Source organism: Hippichthys cyanospilos, chromosome 1 (assembly GCF_059441005.1).
Source record: "Hippichthys cyanospilos isolate Australia breed blue-spotted pipefish chromosome 1, RoL_Hcya_1.0, whole genome shotgun sequence".
NCBI classification, from domain to species: domain Eukaryota; kingdom Metazoa; phylum Chordata; class Actinopteri; order Syngnathiformes; family Syngnathidae; genus Hippichthys; species Hippichthys cyanospilos.
The window spans coordinates 24,942,622-24,959,359 of record NC_142369.1 but is presented as its reverse complement, the minus strand read 5'-3'; the positions used below and the strand labels follow the sequence as shown (position 1 = coordinate 24,959,359).

Genomic DNA, 16,738 nt, shown 5'->3' with positions numbered 1-16,738 from the left:
AATCAAAAGGCATCAGGGTGAAATACCTACATATTATACAAACACCAAAGTTTTGTTTACTAGAAACATAATATAATTTAATACCGTACAAAGAAGCAAAGTGATGATCTTGGTTGGTTTTAGTCAATATACAAAAGTGTCTTGACGTCCAGGAACTCGGCGATATTGAAGGCGGACTTGAACACCTTGCAGGTAAAACCGCATCAATGCTTTGGCTCACATGGGAGTTGAGGGATCGCTGCTGAGCAAACTAATTAGTCATATTTTAATTGACGTTTTCCATTGAAACCCGACTTTGGTTACGTGGGGCTTTTAAAATGAGGTCACAAAAGACCTCCCGCCCACATTACATATGTACATCAGATACTCTAACAGAAGCATTAAGAGGCCCCGGTCCCTGGCAAACGTACCACGTGACCGTGTGAGCAGCGGACCTGCTCGCTGTCTGTCCCGCGAGGCCACCGTGCACTCACCTCACCTCACCTCACGTCAGTTCAACAAGACACCACAGCAGCTCCCCCCATGGGAAAAGGTGATTTTGTTGGTGTGGGATTAGAAGTCCTGGAGTGATGTGTTACACTGCCGCGTAAATTGGTCAGTTAATACTGTAATGTCCGGAATGTACATTTAGCTGAGGCGCAGGCACAAAAGGAGGACTGGAGGTGGGGCTGTCCAAGTCGTGCTCTTGACTTTGGTCTGGCTGAGGCTGGTTTTCTCTTGAATACTCTAAATACCATTCCTTGAAGTAGAAGACGAGTAATATGTCAGCGGATTAACTCATAACTGCTCTAATGATCAATATTCAAGGCTGGATTCAGACGGTGTGGTTAAACAAAAAACAAAACAAAAAAATGCATGAGACTGGTTCTTGGATCGAAATTAGAGCTCTTCCAAATACAGATCTGAAGCTCTGGACTAAATCATGCACACTCATTCAAAAGGTTGTTGTTACTCATGTTTTCTATGAAAAACACATACTGCGGATTGAAATAAAGGTGTTCAATTCATTGCACAACAGGCAACAGTTTGGAAGATAATAAATATTAAAAAGAGGCATCAAGCTAATTTGCGAGTCGCTTGAAGCTAACAGGAACAGGGAAACTTCATACAAAGGGTTGCGTGGCGTTAGGGCTGCACAATGAATCAAATTTTAATCGCGATCATGATATTGGCTCCCATGTTTAATTAAGCTGATCCTCTGCGATATTAACATTTAAAAAGTCGACACTACACGTCAACGCAAGCACTTTGTCATCCTACCACCAGGGGGTAATGTTTCCCACTGGCCTAATATATTATTTATCAGTGTGAAACGGCGTCGCGTTTCTCACCTGATTCCTAACACTGTATGTAAAGTTCCAGCTGTCAAGTGAGAGCCATTTTGAAAAATCTGGGAAAAATGGAATAAAGTTGGCTTGAAATGACTGAAAATTTTGAACAGTTTGACCGCTAATTGATCAAAATTTGCTTGAAAGTAAATAATGTGCTTGGTTCTAAGTAGGCTTCATTTTTTTTCATGGGTTTGCACTCAGCAAGCAAGTTAGCTGTGTTGCCCTGTGTGTTTTGCCAAAATTATTATTTACTTTATTTATTATTATTTGTAAGTACTGAGCCATGACGCCTTGTTTGTATACTCCTTATTTAAAAAAAAGGGCAATAAATAGACATGTTTGACCAAACATGATGAATAACTGTGATTAATAATCGTGATTTCAATATTGACCAAAATAATCGTGATTATTAGTATGGCCGTGATCGTGCAACCCTATGTTGCATTATATTTAAGCAAGATAGTTGAACACGTGCGGTGCAGCAACACATGGCGACAACAAAAGATTTTTATGCCCTCCACCTTTTTTAAAAAATTTGAAATGTATTCTTTTTTTCCAGCCACATGGCAGGCATGCTGACAACTCCCAGCCTTAACCACCACGGAAAGTTTCACACCAACCAAAATATCAAACCAACTCAAAAGCATGCAAACATTCATATTTGACATTCTTATTGTTTGCTACATTTTGGATGTTTGCACATGCGGGTGTTAGACCACATTTAACCTTTGGAGTAAATCAAAAATACTTTGACATTTATATAAAACATGACCAACAGTGAAATGGGACAAATGTCTCTTCTTACCTGCATCTCTTCCTCATACATTTTCATGCTGAGGTCACATTTCGTCCTTGACCTGCGCCCTTGGTACAACAGGGCCGATTGTTGTTCACTCTAAAGTTAAAAGGAGCGGGGCTTTGTTGAAACAGCGGGACAAAATGTAAACGTATGGCCGGTATGGTTTTTTTTTAAACCTCGCCGCGGTCCATGGCTTGTACGACTCCCACCAGAGAGCTGAGAGATGACTGCCCAGGACACGTGTGCTTGTACAACTCCAGAGTGGACACAGCTTCTTCACGGCTCACCTCCACTTCAAACACGATTCCGTTCTCATCTAGAGCGCGAACACATCAACCTAATTTGGGTGTTGTAAGCAAAATCGGACATGGTACCAAACATCTTCCTGTTACATGGGGTGTACCAAACAGTTTAAGAGACCCTCATGATAGGTTTGATGCAAAGTTCTTCCATATGATATTTATCCAAATATGCTTTTACAAACCTTGCCTTTGAGCATTGGGTCACAGCCATAACCTTAACCACAAAAAGAAAGGTTTCTACAAAATTGGAAGCAGAGAATTTCCAATATTTGTTGGTTAGATAAAGATGAAAAATGATGGGGCAACTTTGGTCCAACTTTCTAATAATTCTGATTACAGTGGTACCTCGGTACTCGACCGCCTCTATACTCGACCAAATCGGTGCTCGACCAAAAAATTCAAGTAGATAATGCATCGGACCTCAAACAGATTTTCGGTGCTCGACTAGCCGAGCCGAGCCGAGCCGAGCCGAGCCGAGCCGAGCCGAGCCGAGCCGACCCGAACGCGCTCCTCGGCCCTTCTCGGCCAGCGGGTAAGCGCCAGTTCAACTCAGACCGCCAGCGGAGTAAGACGTTTGTTCGAGTATTTCTTCCCGGATTTAAACTTTTTCGTGTTGCTCTAGCCCTTAATAATGGGTCCAAAGAAAGACAGTGATAAGGGGAAGGCAAAGAGGAAAACAATGAGGACCACTATTGAACCGAAGAAGGAAATTATAGCAAAATATGAACGCGGTGTACCTCGCGTCGCAGTTAGCTAGCGTCATCATGGAAGGAGTAACTCCCTCCCGTCCTCTGCACATCCATTCCTGTATGCCATCAACCACTCTCCAAAACGTAAGTAAATTATACAAAATGGTTTATAATGCTTTATTTATCTTTATCTTTATCATGTACTGCTTGTGCACATTTACTTGTGCACACATACTTTCCATTATTTCTTATGGGAAAATTGCTTTCGGTGTTCGAACAAATCGGTGCTCGACCACCACCTCAGAACGGATTATGGTCGAGTACCGAGGTACCACTGTATTATTAATTAATGATTCTAGTTATTTCTACAATGTATGTATTGGTGTGTTAAATGACTCACTAGCATTGAGGACAATAGAGGTCAAGGGTTCGTTTCGAGTGGGCTGGCCTTGAACGAGTGAACTATTCTCGCTGGCATAAATTCAAGAATGAAAATGCACTACTTGCAGTAAATAAATACTATTGCCATGCCTGAATCTGCCATTTCACAGAAGAACATTTCACTCGTTCACCGCCATTGATGAATATAAGACATCAAAGATCCATTATCCTGGGCTGGTAGTGAATGTGTTACTAGAATAAAGTCACAAACGGGACGGAAAAAGAAACACATCAAGACAGACAGAGGGACTCAGACGCTGTCCCACCTTCCGGGTTGTCAAGCGTTTCCCGGTTCTTGCGGCTGTAGTTCATGCGGAAGACGAACGCATCCAGGATGAAGGCCACAATAATGGTCATGACCACCTGAGGAGGGCGTGAAGCAACGCGTGCTGCGTGTGAGAAACGTGTTTGGCGACGACGCACCGCGGCCAGCCTCACCATGGTGACAATGTAGAAGGTCATGAAGTAGAGACGACTCCAGTGGTTGGTCATGGAGGTCACGCCTTCCTAAAGAGCAGGGAAGATGGCGGCGCTAAAGAAGCGATAGGCAGGAAACGACACCGTCTTATGACATCGCCTCACCATTGTGATGTACCAGTTGTTGACGACGGTCAGTTCAAAGAGAGTCACTGGAGGAAGAGGAAAACATAACCCGCCATGCATGGAACTTTGTTAGACTTTTGACTTCGTCCCTCCCAGCTTTTTGAAAATGTTATTTTAGTTTTTAGTTTTCCAAAACCACATCAGTGATATACAGTAATAGTGCATTTGTTTAATAAGTAAAAATTTTCAATCTCCGGGGGTTTGCGGAGCTGCAGACACAATAACAGCAGTGCTCCTGTGGGTATAAGAGCACATTTGAGTGTGTTGAAAATGCACTGACAGGAAGCGCAAGTGGTTGTCAGCAGAGACAATAAGTGTGTAGATTCATTTGGATTTGCTAAACCGCATTAGAAAAAGGCTCCGCCAGATGTGAGTCTACCAGGCACCGGCTGCACCATATTACGCAATTTGAAACAATTCCGGTATACGTATTTAGCGGTTTGTTAGCTTATGGTAAGACAAATCCAACACGTTGTGAGTATCGTTTGCTCAACTTGACACAAGATAAAAGAAAAAAACTTGTTACCAAAGCTGCTGAGAATGTTGTTGAAGTTGTTGAGATAATAGTAGCCTTCTTCCAACACTGTTTTGTTGCCATGTGTGGCGTTCTTCTGCCTGTAGGAGTCAGCCACTGTGCTGGTGCTGGGGTTAACACAATGTGGAAGACATGTGCTGTGTTACAATTATCTATCTTAGGACAAAAAAAAAAAAAAAAAATCACAATTGCAGCCACTTACTTGCAGCAGTTGGGGTAAACAACACCAGCAAAGATTTCCATGCCCACAATGGCAAACGAGTAGTAAAAGATGATCAAGGTCAAACCCAAACTTGCCATCCTGGGGAGGAGCTCAAACATCGTGTCCAACACGTTGCGATACCTCTTCTTGATCTTGAACAATCTGCAATTATGGATGAAAATAGTCACAAAGTTTCCCATTAAATTCAAACGACCGGTGTTAAAAGCTGAGACGAGAGCGCACCGGAGGAGCTGCAGTGGTCGTAGCACAACGATGAAGTAGAAAGGCTCCATGTTGAAGGCCAGCGTAATTAGACCCAGGAAGGCAAACACAGTCACAGAAAAGTCAAACCTGGACATAAAGAGGATAACATGTAAGTATCCACAAAGGACAGATATTTGAATAAGTAAAAGTCATTACTCACAGATTCCATCCAGAGCTGAAATAAGCCAACGGTCCCAAGCCCGCAATCTTCAGTAGCACTTCCACACCATAAACTGAAATGCGCAGATGTGCAACAGGTCGATGAAAACAAGTCCCAAGATCACCAATAGAATGCTGCTCAAATAGGAAGGCTACAACGTAAGAAACGAATCATACAGCAAATCAATTGGTTCTGTTCCTGTTATCATTTACTAGAAATGAATGTGTTCCCCTTTGTATGAGACACAGATCCATACAGGGTCAATCTATATATTTTTTAGAATTGTTTTACCAAATATACACCTTGGCTAAATAAGGATTGGAAAACACTGCTCCAAGGCACTAACGAAAATTAAGTGGGGGTACCTCAAAGGTCGGCCGCGGGCCTCTTATTTATTATGTCGATATATTGGACGGGACAAAAGGGTCCCAATTCTTTATTTAATTATGATGCTCATGACACAGTAATCTATTCTGCTGCAACTACACCTGCGCATATTTCACAATTCAGCATGCTATTCAGTCCAAGATTGTCTTAGCCAAGTGTCCGTTCAACAATGCAGTCTGCAGCTGTTGAACGGACAGTGTGCATCATGGAGCTGTGGATTTATTGCTAACAGTGGATTCTTCACTTAAGATTGTACCTTGTACTCTAAAGTCTGCTGGACTTATTTGAGCACACGTCAACTTGGATATTAGTACGTTTTCATGTATAAACCTATTCTAGGATATATTTGAGTACTTTTCTTCGACGTTGACCATGAAGGATAGATTGCATAATCTGCGCTCGTCTGACTGCAAAGTTTCTTGTTCCCCAAGTCCTACATGAATTGGAAAAGGGTTTTAGGCTCATTGCTCCTTTTGCATGGAGCTGTCAACCTACTGAATTGCGGAACAATGTGTATCTGAATGTTTTTAAATACAAACGGTCAGATAGAGAGTTCATTTGTGAGCTTGTGGGTGAAAGTGTATAGCCTGCTCACTGGTAAGGAAGACAATGTAATTCCACGGTACCAATGTAGACCAGGAGAAGCCACCTGCAGGAGGGATTCAAATCTGTGGTCAAATTTACTTGCGAGTTTTGTCTGAAGCGTAGGCATCACAAGAAAAATGTCGTACTTTCAAGAGTGTACGTCTCCACGAGGATCCACACACCGTTGATGGCCACGACCACATCTGTAAGGTGTAGCAAAGTAAGTTACGGGCAAATACAAGACGTATTAAGTGATCAAGCGCTTACACATGGTGTACTGGAAGGCCTTAGACTTCACCAGCAGGTTGATGCCTGTGAACGTAGAAGGTTAAAGTCCGACATGAAAAAAAGTACACAAGAGCACAGATTTTGTAAGATAACAGAACTTGCCTTTTAAAATAATGTAGGCTGTGTGTGGGAGGTCATCGAACCAGTGTTCTCCGCTACGCCTTGCCTACATAACACATGGAATGCTTATATAAGCAGCAGGGCCTAAAGAATTATGGCATGTCATCGCTATCCCATTACCTTCCATTTAAGGCCGGTCACCTCGTAGAACTTATAAAAGTCCTGCAGACTACAGCAGAGTCCAGGACATACAGTACATTCAGAAGATGCACTAAAGCGTTACAGCACAAAATCAGATTTGAGTGATGAGAGGGTGTCCCTCACCTGAGCATTGGAGCGCCAGAAGCGTTAAGAGCTTTATAGGTGAGGAAGCGGTCTCGCGCCGACATCCTTGGTCTGTAGAAGCGCATCAGGCCATCAAACTGTTTCAGTGAGACACCTGTTGGCCTCTGGAGCAAAATTGCAGCCAGTCAGTTTCATCTCGGCTTAGGATGCCGGGTGAGCTTTATACATTTCATACCTGGCGGCTGACTAGCAATTGGAAGGCGTGGTCAACAGCAGAGCGCTTGTGAAGCAACAGAGACTTGAACTTCATCTTCTCCACATCATTAAAGGTGTCAAACACCACTGCGAGGAGCTATAGGCCAGAGAAGAGTGGAGAGCAAATCGGCATCAAAAGAAAAGTATGAAATGAGTCGCATTTAAAGCCTTCGCTTTTATTGGAGGAAGAATGCCCACAGAGTCGCCCTTAGATACTTGTGGATTTCATTTTGGGTCCTATCTACTGCAAATAACAGCATACTGCAAAACCATAAAAGTATTACTGTGGAATCTTGTCTTCTTCAGGTTTAATTCATTGACTGTGTTTTTTTCACCTGCATTTGAGATGTTTTGTAAGTGGTCCTTCAATGTACCTCAGGCACATTTCAAATGAAATTGAAAAATAAAGTTGGATTTCGCTCCCTCAGATGCATCTATTGAGTCTTTCACTGCCATTGACGGCTTTGGACATCATAGAACCATTGACAGCTGTATGTCAAAAATCCATTTGAACTGAACTGGTAATAAGTGAGGTAATAGCCTGCATACCAGACTATTTTGGCAAAAAAAAAAAAAAAAAAATGCCTATATTCCGTGATATTTATTATCATAAATGCCAAAAGATTAGTCACAGATTTTTTGCGAGTCCTAGCCTGACATGGCCAGTTGCTGTTCCCTGGAAATAGCAGGCTTCACTGTATGGTACAGCCTTCAACTTCTTTTTAAACATGTAAAAATAGAAAAATAAGGTCAACATTCAACATCACACATTATAACTCTTTTTACACATCCATCCATCCATCCATGATCTTGACCACTAATCTTCACAAAGATTCTATTTTTAAGTACTTCCCTTAAAAGAAAATTCAAATCACACTCTGCATTACATTTGCATGCTGGTGTCACTGCCGTGTTCAAGGGCAACCCGTTTTGATGCCCAGAAAAACCCCAAACCGATCACTATTACGGTATTTCCATCGTTTTTATGTGGGAAAACTAATTTCAAAAGAGTGCTGTGTAATACATCAAACTAAAACAAGTTCATTCAATTATTTCATCATTTTAAATATTGAGGATTTAAACATTATCTTGTGACTGAGGATTTGGACAAGTTGCAGAATGCTGGATGGGTCGATTACAGCAGTTAAGTACTTAATAGTGACAATTAAGCAAGTTATGCACAAGCTATGCGTAACTATTTTTTGCACAAACTACATGTTAAGTTTACGTTAAAACTGATTAACAATAAGTATACATTATTGTCAGAACATTTTGTTCAGAAGTTATTTCTTAATAAATCAAATCTGCCATATATATACCCCAGCTCTACCCCCCCCAAAAAAAAAAAAAAGTAAGGTGACTCGCGTCCCAGAGCATGCGATAATTCACTTAAAATTTAAAAAAATCCACTGTAAGTTGAAAAACAAGTTGAGAATTCCTGTGTATTCCTCAGCTGCCACTTTCTAAGCCACGCTGTGCTTCTTACAACTTGGGCAAGGTTGTACCAGGTTCATGATGAAGTAGAGCTCAATGGAGAGGTACACAATGAAGAAGACACAGGACCAGCGGTTCTTTGAGTACGCCGGCATCATCACATCAGGGAAACTACAAGGAAAGGCAGATGAAACTCCTGTTTGTGCATCACATGACTAGAGACAGATGCCGCTGTGCTTACTTTGCAGTGGTCAGCAGCACAAAGAGGCTAACCATGCTGTTCTCCAGCGTATTGAAGTACTGTAGTGATGACAGATGTTCAAAGTAAGGAAAAGTGACCACAACACAAGCACACATAACAAGGAAGTCTCGGAACTAAGGACATAAAAAGAAAGTCAGACTTACTGGATCTGATGCGTTTGTAGAGAAAAGACAGAAACCTGGATTGAAAAATTAACAGCATTAAACAAAGGTTATTTTAGCAAGATAAGAAGAAAAATGAAGTACAAGTAAAATTTTAAGTACCACGTGTAAAGCATTCAATAGGAAAAATATTCTTTAATGCTGGTTGGGACATTGTTCTGTTGCACTTGCATTATTTTCTCATTCTATAACTATGATATATAAATGAGTTAATCAGATTAAAAATAATATTTTATTCCTAACGTGCATTTTTAGGTAAGTGGATTTTTTTTAATATGTTTTGCTTATAATTAGATTTCATTGATGTGCACACTTCTTATTGTAATATGATTCTTGTAAATATTCTTGTAAAGACTCCATCGGTTCAAATACATAGTTTTATTCTTCATTATATCTTAGGTATATGCTTGATGAGGCTTATTACAAGTATTTAGCACTTCACTAAATAAATGATTCTCACCCAAGATAGCGAATACGACCATGAAGAAGAGCAGAAGTAGGAGGATGTCAATAAATGGTGGGAGGGACTGAAAGATCTGCCGCAAATTTCTGATTGGATGAGAAGAACGTTGGTAGTTAGCCTTCAGTGAAAAACATTACACTTGGGGTGAATAACATTTCATGCGTCTTCCGTCATGTAGACAACTATTCAAAGGATTGGGGACAATTAGAAATGTCTTGTTTTAAGTGAAGCATGGTTTTTGTTGTTTTTTTGATGAAAAGAACATCACATTTATCACAGAAACAAACAACACACACACACACACACACAAGGCTTCTCTTACAGAGGTAAGGACAATTCTAAACAACCCCTAAAATATTTAAATATGTAAACAATGTTTTGTTTTTTTTCATGAAAAACACAAACTATGTCTGAGTGATGCCAAAAGACTGACTCCATGTGTACCTGCGCACAGCGCCGCAGTATCTACAGTCCACCAGGAATATTGGTCTGAGTGCTCGGGTCACTCGCATGTGGGATGTCTGGCGGAGCAGAACCACTATGGCCTCTACAAACTGCAGCTTCAACACAAACGCCTAGAGAAAGGCAATGGACAGAGATGTGAGCTGAAGGATGGGCACTAGCTGGCGAGCAAAGCAAGTATGGTGGCACATTGACGGACGGGTGCCCCACTTGAGTTTTGAGCTGTCATTGGCCATTTTATTTATTTATTTTTTGCTTTCTGTTATGACCAAGAATTGAATCAGGAACAAAACTACATTTATGCTGAAACTTTGGTGGAAAAAAGAATGAAACAAAACAAAGACGTATCCCCTTTTTTCTGGAAGGTTGTGAATACATGGATGTCGTATTTCGCTGAACCAGAAAGGGTAAACTGACCCAGCCACACCTGGTGAGCTCGGTCACATAATTTAAACTTGTAGGTCGAAGTGTCACTGCATCTGTCCAAGCATACAAAACCATCGGTTACCTTCACCATTGTCCTTTTGTGTCGTATGAAGGTATGGATACCGAGCCAGCGGAGCTTCATGCACAGTTCAAATGCCACAATAACCAAGGCGAGCAGCTCCAGAGTGGTGTGAATCTGCAAAGCAGATTGGACATGCTCAGCAAATGTTGTACATTCATGTGGTCGTGCGTGACTGCGTTCATCTGCACTCACATAGACGTCCAGGCGCAGCGAAGGCACCGCGGGTGCTTCGCACAGCGACAGCATCATTAGCAGGAGGCCTGTTAGCAGCTCCATCATGTAAAAGAGGTGGTTGTGGGCAAAGAGGTACGCTGCCAGCGCCTTAGAGTTTCGGGGATGGGTGAAAAACTTGTCATTGTTCTCTCCCTCCTGGAAGTGAATGTCAAAAGAAATGGACACTTTTAGATTTCTTCAATTATCACAAGCAATGTTCCCGCTAAGCTGCGCAAGTGCACAATTGCGCACTGCTCGCACGAGAAAATCTATGCCGCTCATGAAACAAAATGCAATATAAGCGTATTAAATACATCTGATTAATAAGATTAATAATAGTGTTTTCTGTACCATTTTGCACTGTGACTCAGCAAGTGACAAGTGTCCAGTCAATGATAAGTTTCACTTACACTATGCAGCCACTCATACGCATTGACAGTGCTTGCATACGTCCCGTGCAGGTTAGCTAGCTAACAACAGTGTGGAGTTAAGAGACGCAAATGCTAACCCCTTTTCCTGATGAAACGAACGTGCAGCGACACATCCTTTCACCAATCCAAACTAAAGAAGAAATGTGTGATGGATGACACATGTGGCCAGTGCTCATTATTATTAAGGCATTCAGCACAGTGGCAATTAAGTGTGACCATTTGACGGCAGCGTTGCTTCCACTGGCCAAGAAATGTGTTGCCCAAGAAACTGATCGAGATTAACAACATTGTGAGCCGTGCATTGGGAGGGGTGGGGGAGGACTAGAGAGATAGAGGGGGACCTTGAGAGAACGGCAAAAATGCAAGCTATCAGGTTTAAATCCGCTCACAAGCTACAAAGCAAAGTGTGCCTATAGTGTACTAATTTTAAATTTCTCTCAAGCCCGTCAAATCTAAGGCAATGTCTGCTTGCATCTAGGAGATAATGTCACAACAATCAAATAATGGGATTAAAAAACACACATGCATGTACACATACTTTGTAAATATCCAAAATTGTATAAATACTGTATGTCGCTGTTTGCATACTTGACCAAATATGTTCATAAATTGTTATTTTGCCATCAAAAACATGTTTTCATTGTTTTTGTTCATGTTTTATAGACGGTATTCTTCCCTTTATAAAATGTTGAGGTGTTTCAGATGCCACTAAGTGTCACTGTTTGTGCAGAAACACATCTCAATTTATGCAATAAATAAATAATCACACAAAGGACACATTGATCAAAGCACTTCCAAGGTCAATGTTCAAGTTTAGTGTATGTAGTGGCCTGGAGGGAGTATGTATCTATCTATCTATCTATCTAGAAGGGTAGTGGACCACCCAGAATCAATGTCATTATGGTATGGCTGTGTGATTCTGGGCGGTGCGTCGCCCTATGTATAGGGGGTATTCCAAGGCTCAAAAAAAGTTGAAACAACAATCTATTGCTGAATCAAGATTATCCTGAAATTATAGGGGGACCCAAAAACCTACATTTAACGTGGGTTTTACCTCTAAATTTAGCAAGACTTCTCAACTGAAATCACTAAACACAATTAAAAGGAAAGCATATTGGTATTAATTAAAAGTCTAGCATTTTCCTTTGGGGCAACCTTTTCCAGCACAAACATCAATCTCACTTAAGGAAGGAATATGACGTTTCAAATTACATTTACCTTCATCTTAACATACCTTTGAATAAACTTCCTGTCAGAGTTAAACACCAATAAAAATGACATGGTCATGTGTCGAACGAGAAATAAAATCATGTAATCATGTGACACGGTATACTGCATTCTTGTACAGTATGTGCGCATGTGAATACCTGCAAGAAGATGGCTGCCTCCTGGTAGTTTAATTCCCAGCTTTGCCGCAAAGACACGTTGTGTGCTTGATGAGTTTGAGGCCCAGGTGTTGACACCACAGCACTATTTACTACGTCATAGTTTCCAGTACCTCCATCTAGCAAAATACACATATATAAAGAGTGATAAGGTTGTGTTAAAATATAAGTCAAACATTGTACACAACCGCTCCTACCATAGCAGTCCAACTGTATCTGCAAGGAATAGGAGGAGACCACCAAAGGCATCTCATTACTTCTCAGAACTTGCCGTAATGTAGCTATGTGGCTCTTTAAACACTCCATTGATCCTTCTGAAGCTGTGTCTATGTTTCTTTGGGTGAAGTCTATAGCGCGCCTCATTTGCAGCGTTACAGTCTTGTTTCAACTTCCACACACATGGGAATACAGATGGCCCAAAATTCCACTAGACTGATTTGAACTGCGGAGACTCTTGAGAGCTGTAATGTGTGAGTGTCCAGGACAAGCAGAGGAAGCAAAGTGTGGATCCATTCAAATTCAGTTGAGGTGTGCAACACAAAAACGGTCTTTTACACCAAAGGAAGTTATGAAGAAAAAAAATCTCTTGTCCCTGAAGTGAAAAATCAAGTTGTGTCAGACAACTTGGTTTTTCGCATGTTGAGATTTAAAACAGACTCAGAGCATGTTAAATCATTGTGAATCGTATCACTAATAAATAGATATTAAAAAAAAAAAGTTCAAACATGCCATCTTTTCTTCTCAAGTTACATGCTCTAAGTGCTAAACTCTAAGTTCAAAGTGCTCGTCTCACATACGTATAGTGCATGATTCAGGCACTATGCCTTAAAATGTTGCCAGGATCAAGGACACAGACAACACAAAAAACAAAACATCTGAAAAAGGCAGGTGCATAGTATCCACCTTGGGACACCACAAGCCGTCATTTGTCAGGGAACAATCACAGTTGGAGGAAAAAAAACTCTGTTCTTGCTCTTCCAGTCACCGTTTCTATAATTATAAACCATGAACAAAAGTTATGTGCACCAATCTCCACCCCTCTATCCCACCATGTGACTTATCATATGAACAACTGCAGTCAGTTAAAAAAAAAAAAAAAAAAAAAAAAAAATTCAAGACGTTCCCCCAATACAGGAACAAAATGTTTTCTTAACAGTCCCTGGCATCCTGGAAAACAACCACTCCTCTTCCTATTCATTTCAAGACCCAGTTTGCTCAAGCACAAACTTCACACACATTTTACACATGACCACTAAAGGCGGGGCGAAGGGTTCTGCTGAGGCAGAGTTTTCTCTGATGAGTCACTTATCTAACTTTTATTATGGGGAACACAACAGGTTGAGAGGATGCTTGCATGCCCAACGAAGGTGGCCTAAATTAGAAAATTGCCATTAACAATATATCACAAGATACATTCACTCATTAGGATCATCTATTTCAGAAGCAAAATTGGTACAATGTTTGAGTGAATATGGACGCGTGCAGCGATGGACCTAGGCTGGTGGGTTACAAGGCGACCTCGGGCACCCCAATTCCATTAAAAATCTCACACTATTTGTGTTAGGACCTTTAATAAAAGGCTTTCACAAATTCCATCATTAAGATAGCCAAGATTAGACTAAAACACGTACACACCCATACACATACCCAAGTAATTTCTCAGCCATTGTTACCTGTCTAAAATTTAAAACTTTGTTTGGGGGTGGGATCTTTTTCCGTAAAACCTCTTTGACACCCCTGATTAATACGCTGTCATTTTGTATAGTACCGTAGTTGGTAACAAGAAAACCATATCATATAGGCACATGAATCTAGCCCAACAAGCTGCATAGCTCTTCATTCATTGATTTTAATCAAACTTCAACAAAAGTATTATTATTTTCTTAAAAGAAACTTAGGAAACAGACCTGACAAAAAAGATGGTACCCCTAGAAAACGCTAAAAAATTATTAACCATAGGGACATGATCAACCAAGATGTGTCCTCGACTAAGCATCACAAACAACTTCAAACTTTGTACCACACTAATCATGAACCAGAGGAAGGAAAGGATGAAGAAAGACCACCTACTGTACAAGCAGTTACAGCGAGAAAAGTTACATCAATTAAGATCCACAGGACGAGCAAACCAACCTGAACATGGTCACAGACTATTTTGGAGACACATAAATAGAATGGTAATGCTGAGAACAATCTGGGAAGAAATTAGAATTCTCTGCCATTGTCGACTATAAAAAACAAGAGACTTTTTTTTCTGTTTACCTCAAGGTGAATACTAAGGTCAATGTATAGTGTCAGGTCTCACCAATTGTTGTTTAAGCCCAAATGCACTTTATGAGAGATAACCGAGGACACAGTTGAAAATAAATCATTAAAAAAACAGGACTTGAATTTGCCAAACTGCATGTTGACAAGCCATAAATTTCAATAGACAGAAGAGACAAAACTGCAACTTTTTTGGCAAGCCACATGAAACTTTATGCTAATAAGATGTTAAAATAAATCATCCAAAAAAGGACACTGGTTTTTCATGCCAAATTGGGACACGGGTCCCAATGGAGGACTTTCTAGCAGCAACAAACTCTCCCTGCGAGATAGCAATGAGATGGTTCAGAGACCCTCATCTCTTTCAGGTCTTTCTTCTCTTTCCTATGTCAGCTTCCCTTTCCTCTGTAAATTTCTCTATCACGCTTTTGACAAATTCAGTATATTAAGGATGAGCTGTGCGAAATAAAGTTAAGTTAAATTGACACACGCGACTTGCTAGCATCTTGTCTTGAATCTGTGCTGAGTACAATGAAATTTCAAAAAGATCATAATGTTCTAGAGAGAAACGTCCTGGCCAGCGCCAGAAAGCTTGGGTTTAGTTGTAGGTTACAGCTCTTGAAACAGGATAATGATGCACAAAACATCTTGAAAACAATGAAGAATGCGAAGAGCAAAACATTGGGAGTATTTTGAAGTGAGTTCTGATCGAAAATCCGGCTGGACAATATGTCACAAGAATATCGTCATTATGATAATGGCATGTACAATATGCGTATCGCAAAGACGGGCAACATGTTTAATATTAATTAGTTTGATACCTTAAATGCACACTCACCCAATCCAGGAAGATCATCGAACACTATCATCTAACAACATTCAACACTCAAATATCACATGCTGTTCCAATATCGTGCAGCCCTCATCTAAAGCTGAAACATGTAGTGTATTAAAAGCACTCTTCAAACCTGATCAAACAACCGAAGCGGTATGCTAGTGACCAAAACACCCACTGAGATGTGCAGAAATCTCATCCTCCACCCAAAGTTCATTGGTAGGTACAACTATCATTTGCTTGAAGTGATTTTCGTTTGTCAGGCCTGTTTTCATTTGTTTGATTATAAAATAATTCTGTTCATTTTCATTCATTCAAATAAACACCACTGTGATTGTTTCTTTCATTGACAGACGGGTACCAGCACATTTTTACATTTCCAAGTTACGTTCAATTGTCTTCCCTTATTTTTTTACAGGCAAAAAGGCATGTTTAAACAACAACGCATCTCGGACTTACTCTCGTCTCCCCTTTCTGGATCCTCGTTGAGTAATCCGCTGTTTGCATCGTCCCAAGTAAGGATAAGAGGGACGTCATCGTCGTCAACCTCCATTCTTTAATACAAAAACAAACAGTCTGTTAGAAACCTCGACCTAGTGGGCGGCAAACACATTTCAAGGATCACTCACGCTAGCTAGCTACACGAGAACATTGGAAAACTGCTCTCAACAAAACGTAAGCTAACGCTAAACGTGTTAGCTGACAAGCCGGCCGGGCACTTAAAGTGCTGTGGTAAAACAAGCAATGGGAAATGATGTCTAGGAGTCCACAAGCAAGCAAAGTTACGATCAAGTTAGAGCTCAAATGGCTTGTTTACAGCTTTGGTCTTGTCCTAGCACGCGGGGGACATCTGTCACTGAATCAACTGGGTCACAATGTCACGAGCAGTCACAAGCTGTCCGTCTGCATACATCGCGGCATCTTCGGATTGTGGAACCCACACAAAAAAAAAGAATCAACACTCGAAACTGTTAGGCAGGTTTTCCAAACACGGCAACTTCTTTTAAGACCGTTTTTTCCCAAATGAAAACAAAACCGAAGTAAGGAGGGCATTTAACCCAAGCTCAGCATCCAAGTTGGAGTTTGGTTTGGTGGGGCGGAGCTTTTTACGACAGTTTCAGCGATTCACGGCT

The 16,738-nt window shown here is 40.9% G+C and overlaps 1 protein-coding gene across 1 annotated transcript; it reads right to left on the bottom strand.

The window, feature by feature from the left end:
- Positions 1 to 50: 50 nt before the first annotated feature.
- On the bottom strand, positions 51 to 16,692 carry tpcn1 (two pore segment channel 1). The gene is made up of 27 exons (XM_088440904.1): positions 16,423 to 16,692; positions 16,065 to 16,159; positions 12,488 to 12,624; positions 10,669 to 10,845; positions 10,477 to 10,590; positions 9,951 to 10,081; positions 9,504 to 9,592; positions 9,026 to 9,060; positions 8,862 to 8,920; positions 8,692 to 8,791; positions 7,167 to 7,283; positions 6,971 to 7,095; positions 6,827 to 6,875; positions 6,689 to 6,752; positions 6,566 to 6,610; positions 6,445 to 6,501; positions 6,309 to 6,362; positions 5,327 to 5,399; positions 5,146 to 5,253; positions 4,903 to 5,064; positions 4,692 to 4,807; positions 4,145 to 4,191; positions 4,001 to 4,069; positions 3,829 to 3,925; positions 2,307 to 2,446; positions 2,137 to 2,226; positions 51 to 739 (listed from the first exon to the last, which is right to left on the bottom strand). The coding sequence occupies exons 2-27, from the start codon at positions 16,156 to 16,158 to the stop codon at positions 596 to 598; spliced, it is 2,493 nt and encodes an 830-aa protein (XP_088297030.1). The 5' UTR covers position 16,159; positions 16,423 to 16,692; the 3' UTR covers positions 51 to 595.
- Positions 16,693 to 16,738: the final 46 nt, after the last annotated feature.